This window comes from Camelus dromedarius, chromosome 4, assembly GCF_036321535.1.
Source record: "Camelus dromedarius isolate mCamDro1 chromosome 4, mCamDro1.pat, whole genome shotgun sequence".
Taxonomy (NCBI): domain Eukaryota; kingdom Metazoa; phylum Chordata; class Mammalia; order Artiodactyla; family Camelidae; genus Camelus; species Camelus dromedarius.
In genome coordinates this window covers 46,214,330-46,230,871 of record NC_087439.1, presented here as the reverse complement: position 1 = coordinate 46,230,871, position 16,542 = coordinate 46,214,330, and the positions used below count along the sequence as shown (strand labels likewise).

Below are 16,542 nucleotides of genomic sequence, written 5' to 3'. Positions count from 1 at the left end.
ATGCTTTCTTGGGGAATCAAATCAATGCCTTCTCCATGTGTCAGAATAAATCTAGATGTGCGCATTCAACTTTGTAATGACTTTTTAAAAAAATGAATTATATAATAAAAATTTAACATATACCTGAATATGTATACATATATATGTTATTTATGTGTAATTAATGTATAAAAAAAGAACATATCTTAGATGTCAGCTTAATGAGTTTTAACAGTTGTATGCACCCGTGAAATCACCATCCAAGATTAAGATACAGAACATTTCACCCCAGAAAATTAATTCATGCTTCTTTCTGGTCAGTTATTTCTCCCCTCCCCCGGGCAACCACTGTTCTGATTTCTGTCAGCAGTTTTGTTTCTTCTTGGATTTCATATGAACAGACTTGTACAAAATGTGTTTTTATGGTTGGTCTCTTTGCTTAACAAAATGTTTTCAAGTTACCTTTGCTATTGTGTAGGTGTCACTAGTTGGATTTTTTTATTTGGGTGTTTTGTTTTTAATTTTGCTGAGCATTATTCCATTGTATGAATCAACTACAGTTTGCTTGTCCATTCTTCTGTTGATGGACATTTGGGTTATTTCCAGTTTTTATCTATTATAAATAAGGCTGCTATAAACATTCTTGTAAAATCTTTTTGTCAACATATGCTTGCATTTTTCTTGGGTTACTAAGAGTAGAAAAAGATAGATGCATGTTCAATTAAAAAAAAGTTTCCAGTTGGATCTTTGAAGTGGATGGACCATTTTACAGTCTCATCAGCAGTATACAAATATTCTAGTTACTCAGCATCCTCACTAATGTTTGATATTGTTGGTCTTTTTATTTTAGTCATTCTGGTTGGTGTGAAGTGATATCTTACTGTGGTTTTAATTTGTATTTCCCTGATGCCTAACGATATTGAGCACCCTTTCATGTGTTTATTGGCTGTTCATACATCTTTTTTGATGAAGTATCTGTTCCAGTCTTCTGCCTATTTTTGTTAGGTTATTCATATTTTTGTTACTGATTTGTAGAAGTTCTTTATCATCATGGATACAGTCCTTTGTCAGATATGTGTGTTACGAATATCTTTCCCAGTCTGTGACTTATCTATTAATTATCTTGATGTGTGGCAATTTTTTTTTTAAAACAAAAAGATTATAGAGAGTTTCTTAGACACATCCATAAATTTCAGTGGGAAAAAATTTAATGTCTGAGTCAACAAAGCAGAAAGTTTAAAAGTTGAAATGGAATGACTTATATGTACCTTCTAGTTATGTCTCTGGTATCTGTTTTCTTTTTAGGAGGAATTGTTTCTTTTCTTTCTTTTTTTTTTTAATTGAGGTAGAGTCAGTTTATAATTCTGGTGCCTGTTTTTAATGTTGTTAAACTCTAGTCAGTGCACTTACCTGACTGATCACATTACCTCTTTCAGAGAGTGTCTACTTCTGAATGGATAGAAGTCATAAAATTCAAAATATATTTATTGCTCAATAAAGGATGAATGTAATCCCTTCATGCTGCAGATGTTTTCATAGCCCTGTATGAAATACCCCTTGGAGAACATCTCTCTTCCCTTGGTGTCTTGCTTTCAGTCTGCATAGTGCACTCACATTAGTTAGTGGACAAGAACTCTGTGAGGCAGATAGGGTGATTGTTGGGATCTCTGTTGTATTAGGAAACCAAGGAATGGAAAGGTTATGATGTATCTAAGGTTACAAAGTTAACGACCATATAGGTCAACAGCCTTCCAAACCAGTAATCTTTCTGCTCTGCCATCTTCCACCCTTCAGCCTTCTTCCACCCCACATGTGCACACACACACACCCATACCCACACCCATGCCCATACCCATATAGGCACAGCAAGAGGCCCCTCGTTGGCTGGAGGATTTACAAATCCTGGGAGACACGATCTGTAGCTTGCCAGCTCCCCATACTTGTCTTCCTCAGCAAGCTGAGCTTGCACAACTCTGTAAAGGGTGGTTTGGAAATAGTTTCTACAACTCCCATCCCCAGGAATCAGTGTGGATTCGGCTGTATGCTTGCATGCTTACGTGAACACACATACATATGCACACGTGTTAAAAGTTCATATACATTTGGTTGCTTTCTCTCTTGCCTTCTGAGACAGCCTGACTCTGTCTATAGAGTGTGTATCTGCTTTTACTTTACACTAAACACCTCTACCCTTCTCGGTCTCTTTCCCTCTTGCCTTTTCAGATGGCCCACATTCTGCCTGTGGAGTGTGTTATCTCCTAAGCCGCTCTCCCTTTTGAGTGAGACTACACTCGGTCTGTGGAATTTGTATCTCTCTAAATAAACTTGCTTTCACAAAGGAAAGTTCATATATATTTATGTCAGAGTGGTGGGTACACAAAGTATTTGAGTCTTCCTTTATGCTAGGCGGAGGTATGTGTAACTCAGTCTACTCATATCCAAACTCCCTATCATATATCATCATCCAGCCGTGAGCAAATTAGCTTATCCCTTTCCAACTGTCACCATCCTAGGCTATTTTAGAGAGAACCATAGCATTTCCCATTGCTGAATAAAATATCTATAAGAATGTTTGGTTGATGGTGAGTTGTGAGACAGAGTCACTATCTCTTCCTTTTCCTCTTGCGTCCTAGTGACAACTAATTCTGTGACTTTTATAAAATTTTCTGGTTATTTTAAATGCATATATTTTGTACATCTGTTCCAGGAGCTGGTGTGGCCTTAAACTGAAGTTAGACTCTCATCAGTCTCTGTAAGGGAAGACTTTATAATGAATTATTCGGATTGGACATTTTGTGGTTGGAGGGCAGTAGTTCCAAACCATAAGACAACAGATCAAAGAAGGAAGTAATCAGGGGACTTGGCACAAGCAGAGCTAGGTCCCAGCCTCTTTGTGGACTGTGCCCCAGGGTGGGATTGTGAGGGCAAGAGGTTGAACAGGCCTAATCCTGTGTGCAACCCCGTGGCCTCAGGCACATCAGAAGTGTGGTGACATTTCAGTATTACATCCTTTTCTCCTAACTTTTGCCGTCAATTTTAGTTGGTTTATTTTCTCATTAAAAAAAAATTGTGACACAAGATTAGATGGGAGTTTTTCCCTTCTTTTCATTTCTGTTGTATATAGGTAAGCCTCATTAAAAATGGGTTTTGTTCCCTTTTATTGTGTCATCTGTAGCTCAGTTTTAGAACAAAGAAATTGCAGCAACAAGTTTGAAGATAGAAGTTTAGCAATTAGAGGTTAGGAGTTAATTCTGGTGATTTGGTGAATGCAAAAATTCACCAAAGGTATTGTATGGAATGATATGCTATCTAGCATAGGCATCAGGACAAGAGGCAACAAGATGTCAAATTAGACAGTGTTCATTTAAGACTATGTAGCTGTGTATCATGGTTTAACTTGGAATTTTATTTATCTTGGTGTCTGTTATTTCAGATCACTAGTTTTATTTGGTTAGTTGGTTGGTTTTTTTTTTTTTTTTTTTTGATGTTCATATATGCATGGGTAGTAAGACTTTAAAAGTTTAGGATCCACAGATAGCTAGTGCTAACTATTTTTTAAAAAAGCATTTAAAGTATATAAATTACTAAATTTACCATGGGGAAGATTTTGTGAGAGAGGACCTAGTCTTTAAAAGAAGCCATTGTTTCTGAGAGCAGTTCTGTTTGTGATGGTGAAAGGGGGAGCCAGGGGTGATTTGGGTTTTTTTTGTTTGTTTTTGAACAGTTAATACATTTGTGTGATTCAGAATTTAAAAGGTACACTGGCATATGCTTTACAGATTCTTTCTCCTAGCTATTTATTTCTCCTTCCAGGAGGCAACCAATGTTTTCATCTCTAAGCTATTCTGATTTTGTTAAACTTAGGTAAATTTTGACATATTTGTCATCAGTGGGTACCTAATACTTTATGTTCTGTTTGTTACTTGGCATGGTTTTATTACCTAATCTTACTGCCTGATAAAGAGCAGATAATTGTTTCTACTTAACCTTTTCTTATTGGGCATTGACTTTTTTTTTCTGTTTAATTTTATTGCTTTTTAAAATAGCAGACACTAGCATTTTGTAAAAATAGAGGTACTTTTTTTTTCATTGAAAAGTTACTATATTTTTATTTCATAATTTAACACTTCTGAAATTCTGTATTTAATGATTATATTTACTGTAAGTAGTGTTTTTTTCTCTGTGAAAAGCTGTTATTAAATTTACGATATCACTTAAATAATCAATCAAGTCTTAAAATAGAGAAGAAATGATATTTTCCTGATGTGTTTGTTTCTCAGAGGAGAAACAGTTAAGGATGTGATAACGTCATAATCCTTGTTCTCTGTCACTAGATTTCTTCCCAGAGTGGTTGAATTAATTGCAGATTTTTCCCTCCTTCCCCCTGTCCCCAGTTTAATACGTATGGGAGAGTGATCAACCTCAAATTTTAAAAAAGGACAGTGCATATTTGTCTAGTATGTTTCCCTTTAAGTATTATAAGATGTCCAACGTTTTAGATAAATTAAATAGCAGTCTTTATTTTTTTCTAAAGTTATTCAGTGTTTTTGGATCGTATTTGTCCACATATTCTTAGGTCTATCATAAAGTTTTAATAAATTATTATTAATTTTTAAAGCATATACCCAACATGCAATTGGTAGAAATTTTCTCCCTCAATCATAGTAGAGTACATAGGTAGATGTGAAAGAAACTCATAGATGTGTGCCTTTTTTGTAGTGTCATTGTTTCACTGTTACATACTCATCGTATTTCATGTATATATCTATGTTTAGTTTTGTGGTTGTGTCCAGTGCATTGGTGGGACTTAGTATATGTGCTGGGTAATAGACCTTCAAAGCATGCAACAGTTAATGTGTTTGTGTTTTAAAATATAGTCATTTACTTCTTTTAATTATACTGTTTTAATAGAAAGCTTGTTACATGTACATGTAGGACGAAATTTGAAGAGTTGTTAAAGAAATTCAGATCTCAAACTGGCAGTTATTTCCAAAAGGATCTGTGAGAGAGGGAGGAGGGAAGGAGGGAACCGCAGGGTGGAAGGATGCTGGCTGGAGTACTCCTGCTCTGCAGGATGTTATAATTGACCAATGATTTAAAACATGAAGGGACTTTGTATTTATTTAAACAATGTCCGTATTTAATGAGTAGCACCCAGGGGTTAACATCATCTGATGGTGGCAAATTTGGGGGATTATAATAAAAATTTGTTCTTTCTTCCTTTTTTAAAAATCTGCTTTAGTTTAGAACATAAAGCACATTTTCCCAAAGATCGTCTTTGTAACCTTTATTTATTTAAACAAGAGATTTCAGGGAAGTAGTAAACATTTTTCAATTGGTTTGGTCTTTAATGCTAACTACGGGAGCAATTACTTGGATTATCATTTTAACATAATTTTTCACCCAGCAATCCTTTTCAGAGTATTGTTTGCTTAGATTGAAATATTGAAATACTTCCTCCTGATGCAGTGCAACAGATTAAAAGAGAAACACAGACAAATCAACATGTAAAATTGAGTCAGTCGTCATTCAGGGACCTGTGTGCCAGTGGTCTGGGTCGTGTCGAGTTGGGAGTTGCAGGAAATCCAGAAAGAGACAGCAAATTGCTGCACCCTTAGTGCTTGGTGGACAAAAAGGGGATTAGGACCCTGGGGAATCCAGAACAATAAGCTTCCCACAAGGAGGTAAGGAATCTTGTGTCAGTGTTGGCAGTTGTGGGTGTTGATGGGAATAAGGGATCAGGATTGGGACTGGAGTATTCAGGAGGTTTCTGGCCCCAGGCCAGTTAGGAGAATGGGCTGGGACTTGCTGCTGCTCCTTGGAAGGGAGCCTGGGAGGGCTGTGGAAAATGAACAGGCATGTGGACAAAGGTAGAGTATTGAAGTGGCGTTGACCGCTGCTTGTGAGTTTTATGAGTGTTGTTCGTAGTCTTTCCATACCTGTGGAATTACCAAGCCCAATGAGGCATATATTTCCTGTTTGACATGTGACATGCTATTACAGTGAGGTTGTGATTATGTAATGTAATTATGATTATACGAATCTGATTCTGATTATATAATGTAAACAGCTACACTTGAGATGAAGATACATGCAAATAAGTTTTTTAACTCCATGAATGGAGAGATATATATTTATGTTTTAAATTTTTTATTTATTTTTATATATCCATATATACACACACATAAACACACATTTTTTTTTTCTTTCTTAAAGAAACCACAAAAGGAGTTGGTAGCAGTTTTATTAAACATTCTTTTTTTCTCCTCTACTAGTTATCAGGTTTCAGGTGCAAATACACTTTCATTATTCAAATTCAGATATCTCTCAGTCACCACTAAAGAGTGTGGAGTGTGGCTTTGTACTCATGGTAACTAGATATTCTATTTCCCAGCTCTGTCTTGAAGAATTTTTCTGGTTTGGTCTTGAAATGATACTGAAATTGTCTTTCTAAATTACCTTCTTTTGTGTGGGTGTGGTTGTATGTCTGTCTCAGAGTTTTGATCAGGATAATACATTTTAGAATATGTGACTTTTTTTTTTTAATGGGGAGGGGGAAGTAATTAGGTTTATTTACTTACTTATTTTTAGAGGAGATGCCGGGGAATTGAACCCAGGACCTCATGCATGCTAAGCATGTGCTTAACCTCTTGAGCTATACCCTCCCCCCATTTTAGAATTTGAACCAGAGTAGACTTTCCCCCTTTGACCTCTGTGGGGCAAAAACACTTCTGTGTTAATTGCCCTACAGTCCAAGGAGAAGGAAGCAGGTGGTCGAGGTGAGGAGAATGCTTGCTAAGAAGAGGAAAGAAAACTATTTTAGAGCTGAATTTTAGCTCCAGCTTGGTAAAAGATACCAACCAACCTTCTACTGTCTCTTCCCTTTTCATTAGACCTCCTGCTGCCACATCTGGCTTCACTTTTGTTTTCTAAGTGAGTTTATTAGTTTTGCCATTTTGGATATGACTAGGTTGACCCTGGAAAGATTGCTTTGAGAAACACTCTTGACATTTCAAATAGAAACAAACCTAGACATAGATTGGCTTGAGACAGAGTTTGGGACCATCCTTTAAGAGTCCCTCCAGAATATCGGTCAACGCATTGGACTCTCATTCCCGTCTAAAGAGGGAGGCAAAAAAGTGGTACAGTGTGGAGACTTCTCCGAACTTTCCTTGGTTATACTGCTGATCGGGCTCTGATTTGGAAATCTGCTTCTGTCTCTCCTTTCTTGCCTGCAGGCTGGCGGTTCTCAGGTCATCTTTACTAACCCGCTGGAGATAGTAAAGATTCGCCTGCAGGTAGCTGGAGAGATCACCACAGGGCCCAGGGTCAGTGCCCTGAATGTACTCCGGGACCTGGGACTTTTTGGTCTGTATAAGGTGGGTAGATTGCCTTGGGTTATCTCAGTAGAGAGGTTGTAATGTACTTGATAGAAATGTGAAAAAATGTGGAAACCAGACTTCTCCCCCTAAATGGAAAAGCAATCTTGTCCAGCAGGGTAGTCCCTGGAGTAGTAAATCAAACAAAAAGGAAAAATCAGGACACTTCTATTAGAGGCAGTGGGAGACACAAACACACTCTCCTGTTGTCTTCAGGCTTTTATGAAGCTGCCGGCAGGGAGGCCAGCACTGCAGACCTGCTGGCTTTAGGTTCACAGTCTTTTATTTGATGGTGGTTTGGGAAAGTTTCTTAGGTGTTCTTTTGGGGCTGGTTTAGGACTTCAAAATAGTCTTATGTTTATTTTGAGTCTGAGTTATCTCTATTGTTATCTTCCCAGTAGGAGCTTCTCTTTGTCTTAATAATTTGACCACAGTGAAACAGTAGTAGAGTTTGGTAGGATTCAGGTCTTTAAGAAGTTAAGTGGTGGGATTTGTCAATAATGAATTCCATTAAAACAAAACCAAACAAAACAAAACCAGAGTGTACTGTACTTTAGCAAAATGCCAGTCAATAGATTCCTTCCCTGCAGGTACACTTACTCCATCATTACAGATCAGATGTAATGGAGCAGAAGCTATTATTTTTCTTAAACAAGGAAGAGTCTTTCTTTCTATTCTTCTGCCTGGTATAAGGGGAGAATACGTAAATTTAGATTTTATAGACAACTGTGTTTCCACAGCATCTGATTTATTTATAGATCCATCACTGTAGAAATGTGTAAATTGGCTTCTGTAGCTGCAAATTGGAAATTAGAAATTCTCTCAATTAGAATGACACAGCTACAACCAGTAAACCAGTGATGCCTATCTTGAAAGAGCTTTGTACACATTCCCTCCCCTCTACCCCCAGTTTTCATCCTTTTTGGAATGCCCTTTGAAAGCTGAATTTATTAATACTGTTTCTCTCTGTATCATCCTTCGGAAGAGTCCCAGGAATTTTTTTTTCAAAACACTTGATTTTGTCTTTTAAAAACAGAACCATTAGGGAAACAAGTACCAAAGGTAGGGTATTTGCCTGGCTAGCTGAAGCCTGGGCAGTTGGGTAATAAGGGCTGAGGAGGGTGTTCACTGCACCCTCCCGGTCACTGAGACAAGCAGTCCCTGGGTGGTTCTCCACCCGCAGGGGCATCTCCTGCTGAAATATGTTGTGTGAGGTCCCCCCCACCCCATCCTCCGCTATTTAGGACATGGGGAATGAGGAGGGAAGAGTGGTGGTTTCTTTTTCCCCGTCCCAAGAATAGTCACCTTCCTTTTCCACTGCTGCTGTCTACAGCTTCTTAGCTGGTGCTTCAGGGGCTCTAAGCTGAGGTGAGTTAAATTGGTAATTTGTTCACTTTTGGGGCTTCCTTTGCTGGTCTCTTTGAAATCAAGCTGTTCATACTGGGTTTCAAGTCTATTCCCACCCACACCCCTTGCACCTACCAAAGCCAAACAGAACAAGCAGCCTAGAGGTTTGAGGATTGCATTTTTGTTAACCTTAAAAACTGAATTTATATTGGAAATGCCAGAAAATTCCTAGTTGTGGGAAAACCATCATTACCCAGTTAACTAACTCGAGGACTCCATGATCCACCAGCCTGTCTCCAACTTTGAGCCGTGTGTATTTCCCAGTGCCCCGCCAACTCTCCCATTGCCCTCCCACGTCAGTCCCAATGTTGTTTGAGGGACAGCCCAGGCTTGTCACCCTGAATCCCTCAGGGCATTCACACCTTGTTTACACAACTGTTTCGTACTATTTCCTCACTGTTTGACAGGGTGCCAAAGCGTGTTTCCTCCGAGACATTCCCTTCTCTGCAATCTATTTTCCTGTTTATGCTCATTGCAAACTACTTCTGGCTGATGAAAATGGACACGTGGGAGGTTTAAATCTCCTTGCAGCAGGAGCCATGGCAGGTAACTACAATTTTTTTTTTTTAAACCAACCCCTTCTTCTCCCAATTCTCATAAGAAGTACAGAATCTTGATACAGTTTTCCCTTTTATTTCTGGAAGGGTTATTGTCTGTATCTGACTTAGTTTACTTATGATCGCTTTTTCTCCTTTGTGGGATGTGCTATAATTCTGATGAGAGTTAATTACATTTGCATAATGTGGATAAACAGCTTAATGCAGCTTAGCAACTCAAGCCAAATTAGCTCTGCCCATCTAAATTGGGTTTTCATCATTAACATATTTCTTAGCCTCCTCTGTCTCTGAAAACTTGGGTGCAGGCAAGCTAGGCAGTAGGTGGAAAAGTTCTTCATCAAATCAGTTGCTTTGCTGTACCTCGTCCTGATGCACAGGTCTAGCATGCCCTTCCTTTCTAATTCTGTATACTGGAATCTACATGATTTGGCTTTGAGTTTGCTTCAGGAAGCTGTTCCTGTTCCTTCTACCATCATCCTGTCAGACCAAAGTAAGCAATGCTTACCCAGCAGACCACCCTGCACTCAGTTGGCATCTCTTCTCTGTCTGTGAACACTTTCGTCATTTATTAATGGTTTTTTTCAAAAGTTTCATCCTTTGTATTAATCTGGGTGCTCCTTGAGGGCAAGGGTTTCATTCTGTTCATCCTTGCCTTCCCTACGTGGCCAGCATAGTAATAATAGGAGCTCAATAAATGTCAACGGAACAGGCGAAAACCTCCATTTGGTCCAAGGTACCGAATTAGGCACAGAAGAGATTCCATCTGAAAGAGGAGCCTAACAAATTTGAGAAGGTACTAAGATGCTTCCTTCTAATGTCACAACCCAGCCTTCCTCTTGAGTTGTGAGGGAGCTCACTTGGGATAGAAGGGGAGGACCAGGCACCCTTCGCTGCACCAGCCCTCAGAAATGACAGAGGCAGGAAAGGGCACATGTTTGCTCTCCATTACAGCTGGTCAGGGCTGGAAACATGCAGGGTGAATGAACACAAACCCAGTGCTGTCCCCAGCTGCTCAGTGTCACTCTGACCACCTGGGATCCTGGCACTGTGTTGCTCTTACGGGGTACGTTCTCCTCTGGTTTGCTGCCTAAGCACAGCAGGACAGCCTAAGTACCTCCTGAAATGTGGTGTGTGGCAGGAGCCCTTGGTTCTGGGGGTGTTGGCTGGACATGTTATTCTTCTCACCCATGATGATAAGGGAATGACTTGTGATTAAGAAGCTCTCCCAGGGAGCTTTGGGCCCTTGTTTGGAGTCTAGCGACTCCCTTGTTCTGTGGCGTTTAGAACTGCAATCAATTGCAGTGATATCGGAAAGCCAGTAAAGCTACCTGCTCAGTCTTGGCACTGAGTGTTCGTCCAGCTCCTTTCAGATACTCACCAAAGTCTCCCTGTTTTAAGTGAGGGCCATCCAGTCTTCCCTCCAGTCTTTTCTCTCTGTCTTCCAGTCAGCAGCAAAGAACAGGCTAATCATGGACAGGCATTTTGCCAGTGGTTGACGGAACCAAGTAAACATTTTCATGGAACTGTCAGCGCCAACTTCTTGCCCACAGATATTTGATGTCAGTTTTCAGAGTGAAAGATGAATTTTTCTACTTTTTACCTATAAAGCTTTGCTGGCAGGCATTGAGAACATTCAGAATGCAGAAAATTTCAAAGTTGACAATTTACCTAGTTTCACCTAAATGAGGTGGAGGGCTGTGGGGGAGGATATTTCATCATCGCTAACAACCCCCCTGCCCCCCGCCCAAGTCTACCAGCTCCGTCTGCACAGTGATGATCCATGACATTCAGGCCAAATTGAATTTCTTCTCCCTGAGGAAGGAGTTATAAGCTCCTTTGTTCCCTGTTTTGTTTTATAAGTAAAAGGTGTGGTTATGAAATCCATCTTGTGTGTCCTGCTGCTGATCAATCTCAACATGGCCCCAGGGAGCTGGGGCACAGGGCTGGATGACAAGGCCTTTTGATGATCAGTTCCCCTACTGTTCCTTAACTGGTTGCCTGGCCTCCTCTGCTTCAGTTGTAATGACTTCTGTCAGATACGCGTGTCTGAAAGGAGTCACAGTCAGCTCTCAAGTTAGCCCCTCAAACGGCTGAGTGGATATGAGTATTGATATTCACCTTGCACAGTAAGGTGACAGGAATGAGCAGAAAGTACTACAGTTTGGTGTCAGATGTTGTTAGCAGCTCATTAAATTGACATTATCTTCACTTCTTATTATACATGAAAATACCATGTCTTATTTAAGAAAAGAAAGCAAGGAAAATATTGAAACCTAAAGGGGAACAGGTGGGAATTGTCCTGGTAATGCTGCTGCATTTCTTCCTCTCACAGTTGTTTGGGATCATGCAATGTAAAATGATTTTCCTCATTCAGAAAGAAAATATAATTTTGCCCTGACCCCACTGAAGCAGCAAATAGGCTTGTATATCCTTTTTTCCATTAGTGCCCAGGTATCTATTTAAGAAGCTTTGAGTTAAAGCAATTAAAGTTGCTAATTGTACTGTTAATGTTAGCAGTATTTCTATCCTTTGTAAGGTACTTTGGATGAATTAAATGTGCCTTCCTCCTGAAAGGTGTACCTGCCGCTTCTCTGGTGACCCCTGCTGATGTCATCAAGACAAGACTGCAAGTGGCTGCCCGTGCTGGCCAGACGACATACAGCGGTGTCATCGACTGTTTCAGGAAGATACTCCGGGAAGAAGGGCCCTCGGCATTTTGGAAAGGGACTGCAGGTAGGGGCTGGGGCCACGCAGAAAGGCTGGCTGACTTTGGGGTCCTGCTCCCATTACTCACTGGTCGTCTTTGCCACAGTCATCCCGCTGTTAACTGCCCGCATCTCATCTCTCTCTTTCAGCTCGAGTGTTTCGATCCTCTCCCCAGTTTGGTGTCACTTTGGTCACCTATGAACTTCTCCAGCGGTGGTTTTACATTGATTTTGGAGGCCTGTAAGTGCAGCCTATAAAGATAGCACCAAAAACCAAAACAAGCCTTTGTTTGGCCTATAAAGGCGGTTTTTGGAACTCTTAGAAACCGACAGGACAGAGGATCCTCCAGGACTAATGCATTTAAAGCAAACAGTGGGCTTGAGAAACTTCAGTGTTAGGGGGAGTAAGACCTGGACAGGGTGACATTGTACCCAGTATTAAGCAGCTACTTGGGGAAAGTTTAGGAAGGCAGCAAATTAAAGTATTATGTGAATAACTGTCTTTTAATTGTAAGCAAATACTAACTTTCATGGACTTAGGTCCCTATTTGGATTTTTATTATGTATTTTATATTATATATATATATCCTTTTAACCAGAAGTAATATAAATTTGTATTAGTAACACTTTTGTAAACATTCTTTCAAAGACTCAGTCAAGCCCTTTCACACCTCCAAGATTTCATTATTCGCCATAATTTGTTGTTAGATAGGTATAGATGTTCTTAGAGCTAATTTATTGTCCCCTCCAAAAAAAAGATTCAGAGAGAGGTTATGCCCCTGGACGTAACCACTGATGAAATTGGGGCCAGAAATTGGGCCTCTTAAAGCTTAGTATTTGAAGCCTGTGCTGGATAGAAGAGGAATTGCTTGTTGTATTTGGTGGGTGGGAAGGTTGTACCCAGAGCAAGCAATTATCAGCTTCTTAGCAAAAGATAAAATCCCCATATCTGAGTTTTTACCTCATAAGCTTGTGAACCCTTTTCCTGCTCAGAAGCCAAGTAGAGAATTAGCTATTAAACCAGGTAGAGGAACTGATACAAAGAAAGTCAGAACAGCAATCTCTCAATTCCAGGCTTTTCTATACTTTTACATTTCTGTAAAAGTAAGAACTGTATCTATTTCTCTTTAAATAATTTTGGTAATAACCTATATGAGTCTATTATTTTAAAAATTAGCTTTTTTATTATGTCAAAATAAAAGAAAAATGTAAATTTCCTATGATTAATTTATGCTCAGTGTAGAAAATTTGGAAAACAGAAAAGTATGAAAGAGAAAATCATCCATAATCCTCCTTCCCAGAGAGTTAGTTTTTGAATATGTCTTCTGATCTCTTTTCTGCAGGTCTGTTTATATATATGAAATTGAGGCCATTTCTCTTCTAAATCAAATATATGAATGTGTTGCTTTTAAAGCAGCTGTAAGAGGGGAGGGTATAGCTCAGGTGGTAGAGTACATGCTTAGCATGCAGGAGATCCTGGGTTCAATCCCCAGTAGCTCCTCTAAGAATAAATAAACCTGATTACCTCCCCCCACTGCCCTGCCAAAATTTAAATAATAAATAAATAAATAAGTAAATATTTAAAAAAATAAAGCAGCTATAAAGCATGACTAATGCAGCATAAATGACAAGGGAATAGTTGAACAGTCTGTGGCACATGGGCCAGACTGAAAGTGTTCAGTTGTGTGCCATCTTCCTCAGTCTTGAGTACCCTAACCATTGGCTTTTTCTATCAACAGCAAACCCTCTGGCTCAGAACCGACACCTAAGTCACGCATCGCAGACCTTCCTCCTGCCAATCCCGATCACATCGGTGGATACAGACTCGCCACAGCCACTTTTGCTGGCATTGAAAACAAGTTTGGCCTTTATCTCCCCAAATTTAAATCTCCTAGTGTTGCTGGGGTTCAGCCAAAGGTGGTGGCGGCAGCTCAGTGATGAGACTACCATTGAATGTGGCAAAATGGAGCCCTAAAGAAAGGGGCCTGGGAGAGCAGCCCTGTAATGCATCCAGTCAGCTGCATGGTGCTGACTGAGCTGAGGAGTCAAACTGTTCTTTCTATATGGCGTATACATATATTTGTTTATAAAGTAGTCATTTGCCCAGGAAAAAAACCACAACACAATGCAGTTTGCAGCTTTAGTTTTATGTGTTGAAGTGTTTTCTAAGCCTTGGCATGAATTAGTGTTCTAGACTGCTTTGCACAGCTTGCACTTCTAGTGACTGTACATATTGTACATCTTTGTACAGAGACGTCTTGGCACCTCATCCCAACAAATCACATTTATAGAATGTAATGCAGTTCTGAGTGGCTTGAAATGTACAGAATGTTTTGAAAGTGTTTTATTAAGAATCACAGGAAAATAAATGTATTAAAGTTAAATTCATTCTCTTATTGATGACTTATGGAAATAAAGCATCAATATTGGATGTATTTAATTCTTGGCTTGTTTTCCATTCTGAAATAAAAAGGTATTTGTTAATAAGAAGCATAATGAGACCAAGTGCTGACACCACTGAATAAGAGATCTTTTGGAAAAGATGCATGCCAGTGGGGGCCAGAGGACCAGGCTAATGACTTGCGTGTGCTGATGTGTTTCCGTTTGTATTTCATGTGTGTTTAGATTCTTATCTGTTCATCAATCAAAAGGCATTTCCTAGACAGCTCCTCTCCTGTCAACGTGCATATGGAAACGGGGATGTCTCCAGCATTACTGGTTTAGTTTTGCCTTCCTCTGACACAGCAAGGCGAGGGCCTACCTTTCAAAAGTCTAAAGGATACTTTGGCAATTTTATTCATATGGATATGATTCCAGTCAAAAATAAAATGCACACCAAAATTATGCATAGAGTTGGATTTTCCTTCATAAATATACTGATAGTGCTTTTTATTGTGGTTCACTGCCAATTCCTGATAACTAATGATCAGGTTTTCCTCTTTCCCACTTTTATAGAAAAGAGTTTGATTTGGAAAGAGGTATGGTGGAGTGAGGGGAATGAAGAAGTTAATAGAAAAAGCTCTATCTCGTGATTTAGTGGTGTCTAGGCTCTTATGAATCCAAATACAAACTGCTTATTCCAAAAGTCACTCACCATGGGTGTGATTACTAATTTAGATCTAAACATGCATCTTGACAGCCACATCTACACTTTGCTCTGGTTGTGATTTGATGTGTACCATCAGAATTTATTTATGTTAGCAGAGTACTTTGGGAGAACATTATTGCTATTGTCAATGAGCCAGGATATGAGAATGTATGCAAATATTTTCAAGAGGTGAGCCTGGGGATGAACAAAGTCACTTAGTATCCTACACATGGCTCACCCGTTGATGGCTGACAGCCCTGTAACACACTGTAGGCTCTCTCAGGGCCCTCCAGGAACAAAAGAATTAGGTTTGAAAGCAAGTTATTTCCAAATGTATTCAGTTGTTCTCATTGGAATGGAATAAATAGCAATACAGTTGTTTTGCTATTACCACCTGTTAAAAATGTGCATGTGGTCCATGGATATATTCTTACAAAGATTCAGAAAATATGTATATAGAGTAAGATGCGAAAGTGCCCTCTTTACTCTGCTTCTCCCTTTGCTGTTCCCTGCCCCAGAGGTGGTGACCACTAACAGATTAGAGTACAGATTTGTAGTCTGTTTTTCACACATCTCTGTATGTAAATATAGGTATTTATATTTGAAAAACAAGAGTTAGGCTATGTATGTGTTGTTCTGTGACTTGCTTTTGTTCACTTAATGTCTTTGAGATCTTTCCATGTCAGTTCAGTAAAGATTCTTAATTTTTAATAGCAGCATAGTATTCCAGTGTATGGGTTTTGATACTTTTCACAGATACTCCCTTACTGAGATTCATTCATTTTTTTCACTATTGCAAGCAGTGCTGTGAACAGTAAACATCTTTGTACATGTATTTTGAGTACATGTTCTAGTATTTCATTAAGATGGATATTTAACATTGGAATTGGTACTATATGAGATATATTGGTTTTACATTTTTATATATATTGTCACATTGTTCTTCAAAAAGCCTTTACTAACTTACTTTCCTACCGACAGCATACAAGAACGCCCATTTCTTTCCAACCTCAGCAAAAATGGATATTGTCAGTCTTACATTTTAGGCAAATCATGAACAGGTGATCAGTGTTGTTTTTTCATTTGCTAGTTACTAGTGAAGTTGAATGGCTTTTCATATTTACTGGCCATTTGTATATTTTCTTTTATTGTGGGGAAAGTACATGAAACATCTGTGTGTGTGTATATACACAGACACATACATATATATTTTAAACAAATGGTCATGAAGTAAACACCCATGTAACTACCCAGATCAACAAATAGAATATTTCTGACGCCTTAGAAGTTCCCACATAGTATCTTCCCATCTCAACCCCGTGTCCTCTCTAACACCAGCCCTAATCTTCATTTTTTTGGCTTTTTATACTTTTACCACCTATATATACTTTCCTAAGCATAGTATTTAGTTCCTGTTTTTTAAATTT

The 16,542-nt window shown here is 39.1% G+C and overlaps 1 protein-coding gene across 2 annotated transcripts in view; it reads left to right on the top strand.

The window, feature by feature from the left end:
• The window catches only part of SLC25A12 (solute carrier family 25 member 12), a 78,750-nt gene extending 64,283 nt beyond the window's left edge, over positions 1–14,467 (top strand). For both annotated transcript variants that reach the window (XM_010982517.3, XM_010982518.3), the window contains 5 exons: positions 7,218–7,358; positions 9,173–9,311; positions 11,897–12,055; positions 12,178–12,268; positions 13,767–14,467. In XM_010982517.3, the coding sequence (XP_010980819.2) occupies positions 7,218–7,358; positions 9,173–9,311; positions 11,897–12,055; positions 12,178–12,268; positions 13,767–13,965 (729 nt within the window). In that variant the 3' untranslated portion in view covers positions 13,966–14,467. The remainder of the gene's footprint in view (positions 1–7,217; positions 7,359–9,172; positions 9,312–11,896; positions 12,056–12,177; positions 12,269–13,766) is intronic.
• Positions 14,468–16,542: the final 2,075 nt, after the last annotated feature.